The sequence below is a fragment of the Triturus cristatus genome, chromosome 1_2 (genome assembly GCF_964204655.1).
Source record: "Triturus cristatus chromosome 1_2, aTriCri1.1, whole genome shotgun sequence".
Classification (NCBI taxonomy): Eukaryota; Metazoa; Chordata; class Amphibia; order Caudata; family Salamandridae; genus Triturus; species Triturus cristatus.
The window spans coordinates 779534783-779553881 of NC_140580.1; the positions used below are offsets into that span (position 1 = coordinate 779534783).

A 19099-nucleotide genomic window follows, 5' to 3' on the forward strand; every position below is an offset into this window, starting at 1 on the left:
AGGACAAGAGAGGGTAAAAGCTGATTAATGTGTTTGGGTAGAAGTAGAAGCAGGGGAACTAGCTGTATTTGATTTAAGAAATGGAGACCAAATTCGGAGAAAGGTGTCAGCTTGATCCTGAAGATTATAGATAGTGCGTTCATGTGAGGCAGTCTGAATCATCGCTACCAACCAATCTTCCTGAGAGGGAGGCAAAGATGATTTCCAATGACGCAGGATACATATTTTAGCAGTAGCAAGTGAGGTATGAAAAAGACGAAGTTGTGGTTTCGAGAGCTTTGGGGAGTGGCGTAAGTCATGCAGGAGAATGTTAGTTGGTGTAAGTGGCAATTTTAGGGGCATAGTGGAATTCAAAGTAGTACCAATGTAAGCCCAATAGGATTGGATACTAGGGCATTCACAAATGATATGAGTAATATCGCAACCTGAATTGGTACATCTCCAGCAGTTAGAATGGGAAAGAAGACCAGCTTTGTGCAATTTGACTGGAGACCAATGCCAATCGTGTAGTATTTTGAAAAGACAAAATTTGAGCCTTGATTCACGAGCTCCCTTGTTCAAATTCTCTAGAATCAAATCCCATTCGGTGTTGGAAAAGGAAATTGAGAGGCGAGCTTGCCATTTACGCTGAAGATCGTGTGAAAGAGATTTAGAGAAAAGATGGGACGATAAAATTTTGTATATACCGGAGGTAACACCTTTAAATTTCCCCCAAATGTGCAAATAGGATAAAATAGGGGAATCTTGTAGTAGCCATGGCGGTGATCCCATATGGGTCTTCAGACATTGCTGGAGCTGGAGGTATTTAGAAGAATGATGTAGGGGAAGATCAAATTCTACCCTTAGCTGAGAGAATGGCTTAAAATCCCCATCATGTAGAAGCTGATCCGGATATAGGATACCTGCAGCACGCCAATCAGGCCAGGATAACATACGACCATTGATACGAATGCCCGAGTTATTCCATAGGGGGGCCTTAATGTGAATTCTTGGATTCGAACCTAGCAACCTATGACTTCTCTGCCAGGATTTATGCATGGCAGATAATATCGGATTCTTCGGGTCAAGACGACTAGTGCCACTACCATACAAAGGAGTAAGATTCGATTCCGAGGATAGAAGATGTCGTTCTATTTGGACCCATTGTGGCAAGTCTTTAATACCGGGTAAAAAATATGAGAGTTGGGAAATATGTAACGCCAAAGAGTAGTGTTCAATGGATGGAAGACCAATGCCGCCTGATAACTGATGAGCCTTCAACTTGGTTATGGCAAGACGCGGCTTAGCAGTACCCCAAATGAAGGTTTTAATCTGGGCGTCTACTGACCGGAGTAAGGATAAGGGAATCTGTAGGGGAAGCATGCCCAGAATGTAAATGAATCTCGGAAGAGTAACCATTTTAACAGCCTGAGCCCTACCCCAGAGAGAAAGACCCAAAGCCTTCCATTTATCAAAATCCCGACGCATTTGGGAGATAAGAGGAGACAAGTTATCTGTAACCATATCTTGTAACCCTTTATTAACTAGGACACCCAAATATTTGAGGCGTGAGGACTGCCAATGAAAAGGAAAGCCAAAGATGGCTGCTTTTGTGGTACCGTTAGAAATAGGTAAAGCCTCACTTTTGTCCCAATTAATCTTATAACCTGAAAAGGAAGAGAAATCATTAATAATTTGAAGAAGAGAGGGGATCGACCGAGGAAGACGAGTAAGAGTAAGTAAAATATCATCAGCGTACAGGTATATTTTGGAATGTCCAATAGGGAGGGGAATACCAGAAACTTCATCAGATTGACGGATGGTAGCAGCTAAAGGTTCCATAGCCAAAAGAAACAGAAGGGGGGATAGTGGACAACCTTGGCGTGTCCCTCTCTTAATTGTAAAGGAATCAGATAGAAATCCACCACAATTCACTTGAGCAGAAGGATGGTTATAAAGTAAACGTACTTTATCAATAAATTTTGTACCTAAGCCAAATTTTTCCATGACCGTGAAAAGATAATTCCATTCGATGCGATCAAACGCTTTTTCTGCGTCAAGTGAGAGGGCTAACGCATCATCTGTGAGATGTTGAGCCGACCACAGTGCATGGGCCAGAGAACGCAAATGGTTGCGGGAAGAGCGTCCCGGTACAAAGCCTACTTGGGAATGGTGTATCAAAGAAGGCAAGACTTTACGTAAACGAGACGCAAGGATACTAGCCAGGATTTTAATATCAGAGTTCAACAGGGAAATGGGACGATAACTACTGCAAAGCTGGGGGTCTTTGCCTGGCTTTGGTAGCACAACAATAATAGCTTTGTTAGAAAGGGGACCCAATGAAGATGCAGCATCCGCCTCCTGGAATGCGGCATGTAGAGTGTCAATAATATTGAGACCTGCCCAACGATAGAATTCAGGAGGAAACCCATCCTCACCAGGGGCCTTGTGATAGGGCAGGGCAGCGATCGCACTGGAAACCTCATCCCTAGTTATTTCACCCTCAAGGATGGCCTTACCATCCGCTGAAAGAGAAGGGAGATGCACCTTCGCAAGAAATGCCGTCATCTTATCCGAATCCATTCGATTATCAGAAGTATAGAGGGATTCATAAAAGGAGGCGAACTCATTGACAATGTCTTGAGGTTTTGTGCATAAGTGTCCTTGCGCAGATCTGATGGCCGGGATGGCCATAGATGCCTCCCTTTGACGCAACTGTGCGGCTAATAACCTTCCCGCCTTTTCTCCTTGCTCGTAGTGTCGACCTTTCATTTTCTGTAAGGCGTATTCTGCCTTAGATGTAAAAAGACTGTTTAAGGCCATTCGGGCTTGTTCAAGCAGTTTACGATTTTGTAAGGACGGAGAAGTGATATATAGGCGAGAATAGGTTTGTATGTCATGTTCGAGCTCCACTTGTTTCCTCGCATTTTGCTTATTAGTGATTGCTGCATCACGCATTAATTGTCCCCTTAAAGTAGCCTTAGCTGCAGCCCAAAGAGTCCTGCTGGAGGTCACGGATCCCTGATTATTAGAAAGATAAGTTTGAAGGTGTGACTGTAGTTGGGATTTACCAACAGGAGTTCTGTGGCGTTGGATATTCATTCGCCAGGGCTTACGTCCAGGACTAGAAAGTCCCAGTTCTAGGGAAAGGAGAACCGGAGAGTGGTCAGACAATGCCGCTTCCAGAATACAGGAATCCGTGACCAACTTAACTGCATTCTGTGAGATGAGGAAGTAGTCAAGACGAGAGAACGTACCATGAGTCGACGAAAAGAAAGTATATTCCTTATCCGTTGGGTGACTGATACGCCAATGGTCAACCAACCCCATATCTGAGATAATGTCACCTAGCAAAGCTCTATCTGAAGCATTGCCCCTATCTAGTGGACCAGTTTTATCTAGAATAGAATCTTGCGTCACATTCCAGTCTCCACCAATCAAATATTGCGATGCATTAATTTCGAGCAACAAGCGGGATAATTGAAGAAAGAATGTTTTCTTGGTACCCGTAGGGGCATATACAGATCCTACACAGACGTGAGAATCACCAATTTTAAGTTTAGCAAAAACGTAGCGGCCATTTACATCTGACCATGTTTTAGAGACAATGACCGGAAGGGACTTGCGAAGAAGAATGGCAACTCCACACTTGCGAAGGGGACCTGCGTCCGTGGATTCATCCTGTTGAATGCTGCTATGTATAACCTTACCCACCCAGTCTCTACAAAGTTTGTCTGACTCTAGAGCATCCAAATGGGTCTCCTGAAGCAAGGCTACATCTACATGCTTAGTCTGAAGATAGGAAAGAACCTTCTTCCGTTTTATGTAATGGGTGAGACCATGTACATTCCAAGTAATTGCATTAAGAGAGTGTGTTTTTGCCATATTAGAACAACGCAAATATCAGAGACAGGGGAATGGAACACAAAACAACGTGCTGGACCAAACAAAGGAAAAGAAAAGAAGTGACAAAAAGAAGGGGAAACAAAAATAAAATAAAATAAATGGAAACAAAACTTTGATTTAAATGGAATACATGAAAGAAGCGATCAGAAGAATAATAAAAGAAGAGAAAGGGAGATGAAATTTAGAGAGGTGATACAATAATAAGGAAAACTTTAAAATATTGGGTAAAAGCAAAGAGAGATCAAGAGACCGTAGACTGTTATCCGCGGGTCTGGGCGCACTAGAGCACCGCCACGGGAAAAGACCCCACAGAAAAGAGAAAAGATTAGGAGAATAGCAATGGAATAGAAGGAAAGCCCAGAAAAACATTGTGAAAAAGAACCTAGGTACGATAAAAAGGTAGAAAGAGCAAAATAGAGATTCAGAAGCAATATTGCTTAGAGGGGGGAGTCTAGTAATAATTAAATGTAAAGTAACCTAATATCATAAAGCATACAATGCGTGTATAAATAAACATAGACCAACATGCAATCATGCAAATAGAATAATAAAACTGTAATTAAACCATTAGACGCCAAGGCGCCCAAGTAAATGCAAAATTAGTAAGAAATATTTAAGCAATAAATTGTAACAGGAGAAGCAATGAATATAAGAAGAAGAAAGAGTGATATTATTAGGCAGAGAAATAACAGTAAGCAGACTGAAGGAGAAAAGAAATAAGGTAGAAAGCTAGGAAGAAAGAGGCAAAAAAGGACAAGCAGATATTATAAGAACAGCAAAACATGTGAGAAATGTGGTAAATAATTAACAATAGAAATAAGACTTCTCAAGAAAAGAGAGTCTATAGTTAACTGCCAATAGTATTAAGGTCAGCAACTTCCATAAGGGAGAGAGTTATTCAGTCCGCATCCGAAGGAGTTTTAAGAGGAGAACGTGACTTGTCTCTCTGCAGATCTTGTGAAAATGTAGCAACCGAAACCGATTGTATTGCAGATTTCCTATCTTCTTGTGAGCGATGAAGACGTTCAAGATCCCTACCCCGAGGTCGGGGGCTGCTAGGAGGGCGCCTGTTGCGATCTGGCAATGTAGTGGAAGACTTAGAGGATGAATGGGGCTGAACTTGCTGTGAGGGTGTTGTGAGAACCTCCATTTCTTGAGGATGAAGACGGTCCAGGAATTGCTGAAGATGCTCGGGGTCAAAAAAGTCCTTAGAAACTCCATCTTTGGTAACGCGAAAGCGTGCTGGGTCAAATAGGCCATATTTGATACCTAATTGACGTAGTTGAGGTCGCATGGAGAGAAAGGCTTTCCGCCGCTCGTTAGTTTCCTTGGAGAAATCAGCTGCCATAAAAATGCGATGACCTTCAAAAGAAAAGGAGCCTTGAAGTCGAGCCGCGGATAATATTTGTCTTGTTTGTTCATGACGAAGAAGACAGGCAATAATCGGTCGTGGGCGTGCGGCAGGATCATCACGTGGAGGACCAATTCTATGAGCCCGTTGTATCTCCAGAGGTGGATTGAAAGGAATACCAGTTAGCTTTGGGAGTATACGACACAAAAATGCACTGGAACTCTGCCCTTCAATGCGCTCTGGAAAGCCAAAAAAACGGATGTTGTCTCTCCTACTTCTGTCTTCCAAATCAATGAGTTTACTATGGAAGAGTAAAAGGTCCCGGTCTTGATTTGGAAGAGATTCCAATCGATTCTCCACTGCCAGAACTCTAGAATCAAGGGATTCAAACTTCGTATGAAAGTTGGTAATTTCTGTCTTAATTGATTTAGTCTCCTCAGCTAGTGATGTAATTGTAAGGTGCATGTCATCTAATCGGCGACTAACCTCGGAAATTTCGTGCAGGATACGTTGCAAAGCTGCCGCCGACACCTGCCCACCATTAGAGGCCGAAGCCTGAGGTGAAGCGGAAGGAGAGGAGGCATTGCCTTTTGTTGGCATATTGGTGGACTGCTTGAGGGCTTCTGCAAAAAGAGGTGGTTTAGAAGCCTTGTTTCCTTGCTTAGAGGCAGACATTTGAGGAGAATGCTTGATAAAAACTTTGAAAGTACGTAAAGCCGTCTTGCTGTTGAGGAATGCTTATATGTGGTTGCAGAAGAATACCAAGACATGCAAAAGAAACACTTAGTGACTGTATATGTATGACATTAATAAGCTAAAAGAAACTTATAATGCATTTCTAAACAGTAAAATGTACATCATTGCTTAATGACCCCCACTACTTACACTTGTTAATATGATAACAACTGCCGCTATATTCAAAGGCATGTAAATAGAGGTAAGATAAAATGAAACATCATGTGCGCGATTATGATAATAATAGTAAGCACAGCTACATGCACAGCAAGATGAACAAGGCTGTAGAATGCAAGGTAATCATAGTCAAAGCAGAAAAAGCACAGCCTAACTGAAGGAGTTGACCTGAGCACTATAATGGCATTTGGAAAAAAGCACACTCTTGTACAAGGCATATAGACTACGCTAAAAGAGGCCATGAAGCGTCGGCTGTAACCAAAGTCAAAAGGCGCGAAACTGTGACTGTAGCAAAGAAGTTCAGCTTGGAAGAACAGTTTAGCGTGATGAGTCGCAAATTAATTGCTGACCTGATCATTGACTGGATGAGATGAGCGATATAAGTGCCACAACGGGATTATAGAAGGAAGTAATCCTACCAGTAGCTGAACGTCGACACGTCAAAAATGCTGACTCCTGTCAGGCGACATTCCTGAAAAGAAACATTACAGCAGGCAATTTGAGAAAGGCGCGGTTTCATGAGGAGATAGATTCTTGTCAGGAGCAGCGAAGGCGCGGCCTCATGAGGAGGCGGGCGCCCGTCGTCAGCAACGAAGGCGCGGCTCCATAAGGAAGCAAGCGCTTTTCAGCAGCAACAGAGGCGCAGCTTCATGGGGGCAGGCGTTCTTCGCAACAGAGGCGCGGCTTGAGGAGGAAGAAGAGGCAGCCTGAGTAGATACGTCAGACAGGCCCCGCCAGACACGCAGCTCCACACAACCCTGTCATCGAGGCAGTCAACACCAGGGAAGCTTCGCCGTCACATCGTCGAAAACTCGCCCAAATCGTGCCCACCACCTTCCGGCTGTCGCAGGGCACAAGAAGAAGACTCCAAAGCCGCTGTGAGGTAGGAAATATCCGTTAAGGGTCCATCCCGTGACGGAGCTCACTCGTCAGGCGGCCATCTTCCTGCGTGGCCAGACCACGCCCCCCCCGATGGGGAAGTTTTCAATATTTATTTATTGAACCAGCGTCCTTCTAGTATAAAAGACCTGTGCTGTGACAACCATTAGACAGAAACAGATATATACGATTGCAAGCACCGACAGAGTAAATAAAAGGTAGAATTTTACCACGGTGCTAAAACAGTAAATAAATGCAGGCACATAGATACATAGCAATAAATCAAGCGTATTCCTAAGATGCGTACCCTAGCTAAGTGTACCCAAGTGAACCTAGCATATATGTAGGTGTGAAGCCAAGAATTTCCCAAGGAAAGAGCCAACCTCATAAACTGATGGGAAAGAACGAAGGACACTGTCTTGGCCTCGAGTTGGACACCCCACAAGGGATGTCAGACCACTGCGGGCTGGAGTTTCTGCGTACAAGGACTTCAGCTTCTCGTGTCGGCATTGAAGCTTCTCCTCTGGTTTGCCCAGCGAAGATGTGGTGCTTATATGCTTAAAAGATACCCTCAAGGGATCTACACAGAATGGTACTGTGGACCTGTCGTTCAAGGATGATGATAGTGGTGACTTTTGTACAGAGTTATTATACAGGAGATGGTAATCCTGCTGTGATACTAAGATACCTCATGCATATTAAATTAGGCTAGTTTTCAAAGAAAACCACATAGCATTTATTCAGCACATAACTAGGTAAAAGGTCAGCGCCAGAGGACAAATGTAAGTAAAAGGTTGTGCATCTACCTAGGCCTATATTGGGGCTCATAACAAGAAAAGTGCATTTTCTTACGAGTTACCAAGCTAAGGGTACATGCAAGTATATGCCCATTTTGGTGATATATTTAATTGCAATACTTAATTATTTGGAACTTTGTAAAACATGTTTAAAGTATTTCATGGTTATTGACATGCATTGAAGAGACTGGAAAACTGAAAATCTGCATCATCTACTGCAGAGGGTTTCAGATTTTGGAAAAAAATTAAATACATGAAGCTTCTCTGAACAAACCTTTCTACTTGTAACATTACAAAGACTGTTATCCCCCTTGCACCAGACATGACTTTAGACACATTTTTGTTTGATCATAATTGAATGTATGCACAAAATATCATCAAATGTTAATATAATACAAGTAACAATAATCAATAATTAATACCTAAATCAACCTAAGGGAGCTACAAAACTATGAATTAAAAAGAGTGCACCTAAATTAACACCCAGATAAAATACTTAAAAGATAGAAATACAAAAGCAAACAATATTACAATATCTATTCATGTTCATTTAGTTAATCGGCTGAAATCTTATCCATCCATTTAACTTGAGATGGATATTTTATGCCCGATCTCTATATCGAGACTTTGTCTTTTTAGCTTTTGATAACAACCATTGCACATTGCTCCGACTACCTTGGCACAAGGAATTAATGATTTTAGGATATGCTCTTTTCTCTTTTAATTATGAATTCTGCTGTATTATGCTTTTATGTGAAAATTGTTAAGGTTTTTGTTAACTAAACAATAAACTTGTGTACCATTTTTTCAAATATCTATTCAAATCACTCAAGTATCTTAACTAAAACAATATACAGCCTATAAACAAGAGTTCATTCTGAGAGAAGTATGGATGTAGGTCAGGAGAAAAGCACATAAAAACTTAACTATGAATGTGCATCATAAATTCAGTCATCATTCAGTCCAATAATTCAACCCAAACATCATGAAAGCACCACTTATCACTGATCACTACTGTATTACCAGTGAGTCTACCTCCAGGTGGAGGACAGCATACCAAAAGAAACCCAATGATGCTGTCACGTTTTTAATAAGGGGAACAACCAAGATATACCACCGACTACCTTTGTACGTGAAGGAGTTTTTTTTTTTTTTTTAAAGACGGGAAGAATACCAGACCCTGGTTACACAGCTACAAGTGATCCATTGTCTATTGACAATTTGTTGTACATCTACAATCGAATTAAAGTCTGTGGAACTGTCACGTCAGAGTGTGGCCATGGCTGTAGGAGTCTTTGTTGCTGACTGTAGTATTACAGCCTTTAGTCTCCATGCACTATCTCCGACTTCACCTATTTGCTGTCAAATGAAATGTAACCATTCGTTTCCATGTCATTTAGGCAATAATATGTTTAACAGAAGCCTTGGTTCTCTGCAAAAAATCATGGGGTAATCTGTTGAAGCACATTAAAATGACATTTGTTCGCTCTCTGTCTGTGAAATTTTAGTTTTTTTTTATTTCCTCATAATATCAAAGTGTAAATTTTGTTAGTGTGCAGTCGAACCACAACCACTGTTTACATTGAAATGTGTGTAAGGACATGTTGGCTGTCATGTGTACTTCAGTTTTTCCTCTTAATCTACTGTAATTTGTGAGTCTACCATCAGTGATTTTATTAGCGTCATCATCTTACTAATGATGTCATTACATGTGTTATTATGGATGTTATTCATGAAACGTGAGGATACAAGCATTACATTTTGATTGCATCACGTTTGCAAAACTCAACATAGCTAGGGGTGGTTGTAATTTGATTTCACGGAATTCCACTGAGGTATATTAAAATTCCACAAGATTCCACGGAATTCCACTACAGGGCAGAGAAGGCATTTGGAACTATTTTTCTTAACGCAAAATGCATCCTCTAGTCCAAAAATTAATTCGAAGATGCCTTTTGAACTAAAACATAGCTCTGCCACATACAAAATGCACTTACAGTGCATATCCCTTGGAGCCCTTACACACTCTGCAGTGATTACTGCAAAGTATGTAAGGGCGCAGAAATATATGCACTGTAAGTGCATATGGTATTTGGCCCTGCTGTGCATGCCCCTTGGCGCCCTTACATACTCTGTAGTAATCCATGCAGAGTATGTAATAGTGCCTAGGGGTATGCACTATAGTACTTACTCCTTGATGCCCATCCATACTCTGCAGTGATTACTGCAGATTATTTGAAGGCATCAAAGCATATGCATTGCGATGCATACCACTTGGCGCCCTTGCATACTCAGAGTATACACACCTTATATACTCCGAGTATGAAAGTGCGCCATTGGGTATGCACAGCGGTGCAGTCAGTGGTTTTTAAACAGGGCCATAAGAGGGAGCTATCCCTCTATGTTTGAAAATGACTGCAGATTAAGGTTTAATCTGCAGTGGCATTTAAATTTAGAGGTTCTGCTCCCTCTTCCAGCCCTGTTTAAAAAACAAACACTGCAGATTAATTGCGCAATCAGAGTGGGGGAAGTTATTAGTAATTCCGCCTTACAAAAGTAACAAGGAATTACTAAATCACTCCAATTCCCCAAGTGGAATAAAAAATTCTGCCTGCCCCTTAACGTAACTGGGGAATTTCAATGATTTTTAGGTTTTAGAATGTAACTATAATATCCCTTTAACTGGATTTTCTTTTAAGTGAAAGTTTATTTTTCTGATAACATGTTCCTTTTTAATCTTAGTAGCCAACGATACTGTCCCTGTAATTAATTTTCTTTCAGTTATTGTCTTTCACCCTTAACAATGTTTTTAATGGGCACAGGATATGGCCTCCAATTATTTCATTAGAGAGCCACTGTCACAACAATTATTCATCCATCCATCCACACATTAAAGATAAGCTACAGTGGTAGAAAAAACCAGCTATACACACACAACTACAAAATGCACTATGTGAAATGTATTCATACTTTAAAAACTGTCTCTGGTCATTACTGCTTTAGTTGAGTATTTGAGCTACGGTTAACAAAAATAAGCATAACATCATATACTTACTTTGCTTGAAACCTAAATACGGTATTCGTTCTATTGGCGTTTTTCTTTCTTTCATGTATTTATATAGTGCCACAAGAAAATTCTGCTCCTCTGCCTTGCATTCTCCAATGGACACCGTCAGACTTTCTTCAGTCGGTTTCTTGCAATTATTGTTGTTACTCTTAGGTTTAAGCAACGCTGATTTGTCCTCACACTTTACCTAGAAGAACAAACTATTATTATTGGACTAAACCAAGGTAGCAAAGTCTATAATAATTTCCACATGCACATGCATAAACAGCATAACACTGGTGCTCAAACTCAATTTTCAAATTATACATCATGTAGCAGGATACAAACCAAAAGAAACTGTGGTTGGGTCTACTCTGGAAACATTACCATGGAATACTATTGAGTAATGTGTATGTTTAACATTTATTGTGTGCTGAAAATGATTAGTTTGTCTTTTATTTAGCTTTGAACAAGTAGAACCAAGCCACGGGGGCAGAGTAGGGTAAAACAAAATATATTTATTCTACAAAGAAGTAAAAAGAAATATAACGGTTAAGCTTTTATGTTTTTCAGTGCTTGAAGTCTGTGATGTTTCAATACGGTTGGAAAAATGTCCGTATTCTAACTTTGAGCCATTAAATATCATTCCATTGAAGTCATCTCTTTAAAATCAGTTGGCATGCTGTAGAGTTCTCACAGCCAACATTACTCCACAAAACCAAGACCAGAAAACAATCTAAAGCAGAACACATACCAATTATTTGACTTTATTACTTGGAAAGGAGATGCTAACATTTTAAAGAGCTCAAGTCATTTGCTGATCTAAGTCATGTTTCTGACGACAGGACGTGCGATTCCCAGCCAGACATATTGTGCCTATTTTTTGAAGGAAGTCACTCTATCCTCATCAGTCTACAAGTACGGCGTGTTGGTTAACACTGCAAACATTTTCTCAACTCCTGGGCCAAATCTTCTTATGGTGTGTGGGACTCATCAAATCGATTGGATATCTGAGGGATTTAGTGGGGTCTATGAACCAAGCCTTTTAAATCTGATGTGATTCGAGGTAGTTCAACGTCTAAATAGGTTTTCTCAATAGTGCATGGTGTATTGGTTTTCTTTGTTACCTGTGAACATGGGAAAGCAGTTGCGGGGCAAGAATCGCAATAACCTTGCATCATGAACAGTTTGAGAGTTTGAAAACTCTTGATTTCCTCCATAATTTTAATTTGTCCAGCTTTGGGTAAACCTGGACTAACTGGCAGCACATATGGACTGACCAAGAAGTGAATATTCAGTGAAACTGGTGCAAAAACTGATGCCATGCATCAAGAGATGTGCAGTTTAATCTCCTCGTGACTGATCTAATGATAGGTCTAGGGTGTACTTAACATGCAGGCTGTGGCCAAATAAACAACGCCCAACTCTTCCAGGAAGCTGATGCTCCAGCTGCTCAATTTGTACCATTTCATTATCTTGTAATCTCTTCAACCTTGATACGGAACCGCCCCTCAACCTCAATATCTCCCTCTGTTTTTTGGTCTCTGTATTGACAGCCCAGCTGTCTCACAGACCTATTGCTTACAATTTACAGTGAATGGGCTTTGAATCAGAGCGAGAGAAAGAGCGAGAGAGAGAGAGCGAGAGCGAGAGCGAGAGCGAGAGCGAGAGAGAGATATTAGAATCCACCCCATTCAATGACTGTTTTATTTTTGACCAGCCTCTTTTAGCCATTGGGTTCAGCCACCATCCATCACATCTTGGCTCAGTCTAGGGAAGTATCAATCTCTTTACCTAATGCTAGTGGAGGTTTGGGAGTATCCTTCCACCTACACTTGAGAGCTTGTAATGAAATACATGATGGACTATTTTACAACTGTAGCTCTCTCGATTCATTACTGCTGGCTACCTCACACGAGATGTGCTAGCACTACAAGCATTAGTGCATTTCCAGAGCTATTGGCTTTGCCAATGCTGGTTAACATAAAAAATGCCCTTACTTTAAGTCTCTCTCACTCAAACACTGAGCATGAAACATACATTATGGGTTTGGGTATAGTTCATTTTTAATACGGACTGTCTTACAATATATTTAATCGTTTGCAATTATAGCAGCCTTCATTGATCATAAACAGTCTACAGTTGGGGTTACAATTATATTCTAGAAACAGTATCATTTGGATATGAAAGCAATAGTGTATGTCTGGAATGAGATCATGAGAAGAGTTTTCGTTCAGGCTATGGTAGTGCTTAACTTGAGCCAGTGGTTTCTGGTGCTCGACACTGGGACTTAATTGTCAGTGCTGGCAGGGGCAAAGAGTGGTGCGGGCTGCAATGGCCTCCTGAGAAGGGCAGGGGGACTTACTTTTTTTTTTTAAAACAAATTAAGCACTGATCATGACGGAACGACAATAGTAAAAAGAACACAATTTTTAAGAGAGATCTCTGAGACATCAAAATGAAAGACCCAGAGTTTACTGAATATATGTGTAGTATTTGCATAGTGCAAACCTAGGCATAAGGCAGGACAGCGCTGAACATGCTACCACCATCCAAGTATGCATGGGCCAAAATGCCATAACAATACAATATAAATACAGGGTGACTCGGATCTCGCCTGTAATTGAAATCCCGGAACCATGGTCTGGCTCACCCCGAAAAAACACATGCCTATAGCAAAGGGAGGGCCAACTGGGCTTGTGGCCCAAAGCCCCGTTCTCTCTCGGGCTCCGTGGTGCCGTTACAAAACATATTTACAGGATAAACAAGCAGGCCTTGCCTGTTCAGTCATGATAAAGCTAATGTGACCACTTTAAGGGGCACAAAATATACTGTGCTTTCTCTTTCCGCTGTGAACATGTTTTCCTAATGATGAGGCTTTCTTTGGATGAGATAGCAGAGGAGCTTCACACGCGTTGCTGTGGTGGGCCCTGCAAACGCTTCAGACATAGGGCCCCATTAAGATGGCTAGCGGTGCTGGGACCGACTGTCAGCGGTGCGGCGGTCCTGCACCACTGATTAGGATGCGACCGCCACCCTGGCGGTCGCATCCTGTATACCTAACATTGCAGCAGCACCCGCCGCAATCCCAAAATGGCATGTTGCACTTTGCCATGCATAACGTGGCAGGCACTGCGCGGTACCTGCCAACTTGTGCATGACAATGTAGGGGGTGGTACCCCCAAGTGCAGCCCCCACTCTCCCCCCAGCCCCCCGGGAGCCCGCAACGGGCCCCAAAGCAATTTCTGCCGGCATTTCCAAGGTGGCATCGCCGCCATGGAAAAGCCTTGTAAACAGGACATCATAATATGGATGGCGGTGCCTTCCAGGCTCCGTCACCATATTGTGCCCGAGTTCAGCCCGGTCGGCAATCGTGACGGCGGAAAAGCGGCGGACGGTCTTTCCGTCCACCGCGGTACCCCCGCCATGCTAATATGGCGGGGGGTAAATGTGGTTGTGATGGGCGGATCGCCACAGTTGGCCGGGCGGTGGCGATCCACCCACCATCATAATGGGGCCCATAGTGCCTATATAGGCAACCCTCCCCACCTTTGCAGAACCCAGCATCCAATTGGAATAAATAATCACGCAACACCATTTTGGTGGGAAAAATTTGCTGCAGGTTTATTCCATACAAAAGTATTCCAACATGGTGGGTTAACTTACCGGCGATCCAAGGGCAAGCAGCGGTACAAGTGATAATAAGATTACAAACACCCACACTGAAATTTTTTTGTATTTTTTCATGGAAGTGTTTCAAAGGTTGTGGTTAAAACGTGACATTTTACTGGAGTGTCCACGTCTATAAAATACTGCAAATACAGTCAGGTTTCTTTTAAAAGATTCTATGCTGCATTTTGCTTATCTTTTGAAGCTCCTTGAAACCCAAGCCCTGCGGGTGAAGCACGCCGTATAAAAACTGTGACGTAGGCAGAAAATATATCCATGTCATCATGGAAAAAACTCGAGTAAAATATTTCTAAGAACTTGTTTGACAACTAACTGGCTCCTAACCATAGATACAGATGCCCTAGTCTGATATCTAGCTGCTCCGTCAGAGAATAACTGCTCTCCATTAAGAACTATCATTTTAAGTTACTCCTTAAACAGAACAAACATCCAGATGACCCCGACAAAGTGCGATCGCCGATGTCGATTAAAAATCCTTCCCCGAGTCTGAATTACTCATTGCGAGAATGACTCACTGGAGCGTCTGGCTGACCTTACAGACTTGCGAACGTGTGTTTAATAGCGACGGGCCCATCGTGTTTATTTTGCTCTCGGTGGCTCATTCCAGCGTGTCACTGTGTTACAGAGAGTGAAATCGAACACTCGGTGACGTCAGGGCTCGAGCGCTGCCCTACTTATAAACAAGCGGCATCTTTTCTCTTTGTCCCGGAGAAGCAGCAAAGCGAAAAGCTGAATGCGGTGGAAAACCTAGAACGTCCTATTCAGAGGCCCAGGCCATTCCTGGAACTACTGGGGACAACACTTCACCTGAACACAAAAAGGGATCTCGTGAGGGAGTTTTTTTTACCTTGGCAACAGCTTTGGCATCACAATTACTGGAATCTTTCACTCCATTAAATGAATCTCTCCTCTGTGAAAAGGGTTTCTTCTTGCAAGGCCGGCCTTTAAGATTTGGGGCTGAAACAAAGAGGGTGCAATTTTAATGCAAGCACACACTTTCACCTAGTAAATGCAGCCAAGCTCAGCGAAAGCACAAGAAAGAAATACAAAATTAGCTCTGTGACTGTTTTGCTAATACCACTATCCAGTTCCAACTATGAGTGCCTATACATAGGATTGCAATGCTAAAGCTGTGGAGACAGAGCATGTTTATTCTCGATGTAATGGTGCTGGGGCCAATCCTATGCACACATGTCTGGGAAAATGTAAGAGTAAGGAATGCAAAGCTTAGTTTATGTTTACAAATGTGGGTAACTAACAACCTCCAGTCAGCTCACAACCAATGCACTGACACTCAAGCTTTTATACACATGACACTCAAGCGTTTGTGCACATGGTGGAACGTACCTTTCACAAATTATTATTATTATTATTTATATGGCGCACAAATCATCCCCAAGGGGATCTCTCGGCGCATGGGAGGCAGGCGTCTAAAAGCAGAGAATTTCAGTTAAATAGCCAAGTTTTTAAGTGTTTCTTAAAAATAATCAAGGTGGGACATGATCGCAGATCTAATGGCAACGCATTCCAGTATTTGGGAGCCAGATGGGAAAAGGCTCGGCAACCCATCTTAACTTTTTTAATTCTCAGCGTTTGAAGGAGCTTTTAGCCACTGGATCTTAACTGTCGTGCCGGGGTATACCATTCTAATTTCTTCGTAAGGTATTTAGGTCCTGGTCCAAAAAAGTGCTTTACAAACTAGGCATAAATGTCTGGGTAAATGTAAGAGTAAGGCATGAAAATCTTAGTTTATGTTTACACGTGTCTTCCCCTAGGAGGTTCAACTTCAAGAATATCCCACTATAAAAGAATATGCAACATAAAACTACTTGAGGGTAATGTAGTCACAGCTGAACAATCACAGTTCAGACTTTCTTGAGCAGAGGGTTATCAAAAGATTTTTGAGAGGTCGTCTGACCTTAACTTATCAAGGCATGCTTTATCACTTGGCGACCTCTCACACTGGTATGGTTAAAAAACAATAAACTAAAGGTCGTATGGTGAACAGCGAGTCACTTGTAAAGTAAGTTTCCAAGTATACCCCTAGGTATTTTTAAAGCTATTTCTTGCCAAACTAACAGGGCCCAAGGTGTTGTCCTGACAATAGATTTCTAAGAACTCCTAGGGTTAAGATTAGCTTGCCTCGGATGAGTCTGCTGGAGTGGCATTGTTCCTACTCCAGTGTGAAAGATCGCCAAAGGATGCAGCATGCCTTGATAAGTTAAGACTGAGACAACCTCTCAAGTATCTTTTCAGGACCTTCTGCTCAAGAAAGTCTGAATTGCAATTGTACAGCAGTGACTTTGATACCCTGAAGTAGTTTTGTGTTTTGTACATGTTTACACGTGTGTCTAACTAACAACCTCCTGTCAGATCATAACCATTTCACTATGGTTCAAGCTTATGCACACATTGAGCAACTTACCTGCATACATGTCTGGTTATACGTACGAGGAAGGTATTCAAAGCGTAATTTAAGTTTACATGTGTGTAATATACAACCTTCAATCACTTCACAAACAATTCATTGTGATTCAAGTATATGTATACATTGTACAATGTATTTGCACAAATGTCTGACTTTACTGGAAGAAGAAAGCGTAATTTATGTTTACACGTGTGTAATTTACAACCTTCAGTCAGTTCACAACCATTTCACTATGGCTCAAGCGTACGTACACATTGTGCAACATACCTACACAAATGTCTGGTTAAATGTAAGAGGATGGTATGCAAAGCATAGTTTATGTTTACACGTGAGTGTCATTTACAACCTTCAGTCAGTTCACAACTATTTCACTGTAGTTCAAGCTTATGTACACATTGTGCAATTTACCTGTACAAATGTCCAGTTAAATGTAAGGGGAAGGTATGCAAAGCATAATTTAGGTTTACACATGTGTGTAATTTACAACCTTACGTCAGTTCACAATCAATTCACTATAAATGCATTACACATGTGATTTAGTTCAGAAAATGCAGCATTTCTAAAGCTGTTCCACTTCACTAACAATGTCTGAAAAACTATTATTTAAGACTTATTAAAACTAGACTGACAGGGGTATCTTACTATAATTCACCATTCAAGTCAGTTGCAAATCCATTCACAAACCTCTGAGAGAACCACATAAGTCACTGCTTTCTGCTGTCAAGTATATTTCCATTGCACATCCCTGGCCACCCCACAGACACACCACTGCCTACTGCTGTTTTTAGCATACCCAATTGAAATTCAGGTGTGGAGTGTACCCATGAGTACATTAAATTACAAACTTGGAAACACATTTAAAGTTTTAATTCGCACTTCTACTTTCTCTTTTAGCTTCGACTGTACTCAAAGCATGGAAGCGTTATCCACAAACTCATGAATAAGTTATGCAGGTGTTACCTCCTTTTTTAACATTTAAAACATATGGAGTGCCTGAAAACCATATTTATGACCCGATCACTGTATGAAAAGTCCTGCCACAATGCAGCATGCAGTTCGGTGAATGACATTCTGAGGGCCTGTCATCTCATTGGCTGGAGGGAGGCAGGAACCGCTCCAGGAAATAGTATTATGAATGGTGAGGTGGAGGCCAAGTTACTAATAGCATAAATGACAGTGGCAGCTTAAATGTGCCATTTAAATGCCATCGGTACGAGATTAGACTCTATAATGTTAGCAGCGTGTTTGTTGTGAAGGTGAAATTGCAGTCCATCCCCTTACAACTCACTGGCACCTTCTGGGACAGGAGAAGCAGAAATGGATGCACAGGGGGCAGCTGGCTTACATGCACCTTTCCACATGCTGGAAACACATTCTCTGCATGCCTGCGGTATAAGGGGCTAATAATGCAGCACGTTGACAAAAGACCTTCCCAGCCCACGCCGGCTTTCTATTTTTGTCCCCCAAAGAGCAGGGTAATGCAATGTCATCCTGACCTTGTTCCATTGACGTGCTGTTTGTTTCACAGCGTGAGTGCCAAGTAAGCATTTTAAAGCACTGCAAATCTATGCGCTGCAGATAGTCGGCAACAACGGGGATTTCTCGTTCAATGTGCATTTGTTTTCTGTCTTACAAGCACATCCTCTTTTGTTGCTCAAACCCCTGCATGTAGTGGGAATAGTTCACTCCTTGCAGCTCATGAGAGCCGTCGAGTCAGCCACTGACTGGCCAGCGCAAACAATAACTCGTCAATCTACTCACTTTGAAATCTTTCCCAGATTGTTAAACTTTTCCTGCCAACAGTTCAAACACTAACAAACAGGAGGGAAAAGAGTAAGCGAAGCAACAGCCCTATTGTATGAAGCCCCCGGTGCTTGAAATGGAAGCCGAGTACCTGCTTGTCTCTGAGAAGTGCCGGTACTCTCCAATTAAAAGTATTACGACGGTCTTGAACAGTGCCGGTACTCTCCTCTCAAAATGAAAAAAAAGTGCCGGTACTCCGTACAGGGCAGTACCGGTACTCCGTGCCGGACAGTACCGGCCCATTTGAAGCAGCCCCCGAGCCACAGGCAGTGAGTCCTAAAGACAGGGTTCTCGACTCGTCAACCAGA

General features: G+C 42.0%; 1 protein-coding gene across 1 annotated transcript in view; it reads right to left on the reverse strand.

The window, feature by feature from the left end:
• The window catches only part of ARID5B (AT-rich interaction domain 5B), a 503692-nt gene that overhangs the window by 95214 nt on the left and 389379 nt on the right, over window positions 1–19099 (reverse strand). The window contains exons 5-6 of the mRNA XM_085608788.1: window positions 15408–15517; window positions 10880–11078 (exon numbers count right to left, since the gene is read on the reverse strand). Coding sequence (XP_085464914.1) covers window positions 10880–11078; window positions 15408–15517 — 309 coding nt within the window. The remainder of the gene's footprint in view (window positions 1–10879; window positions 11079–15407; window positions 15518–19099) is intronic.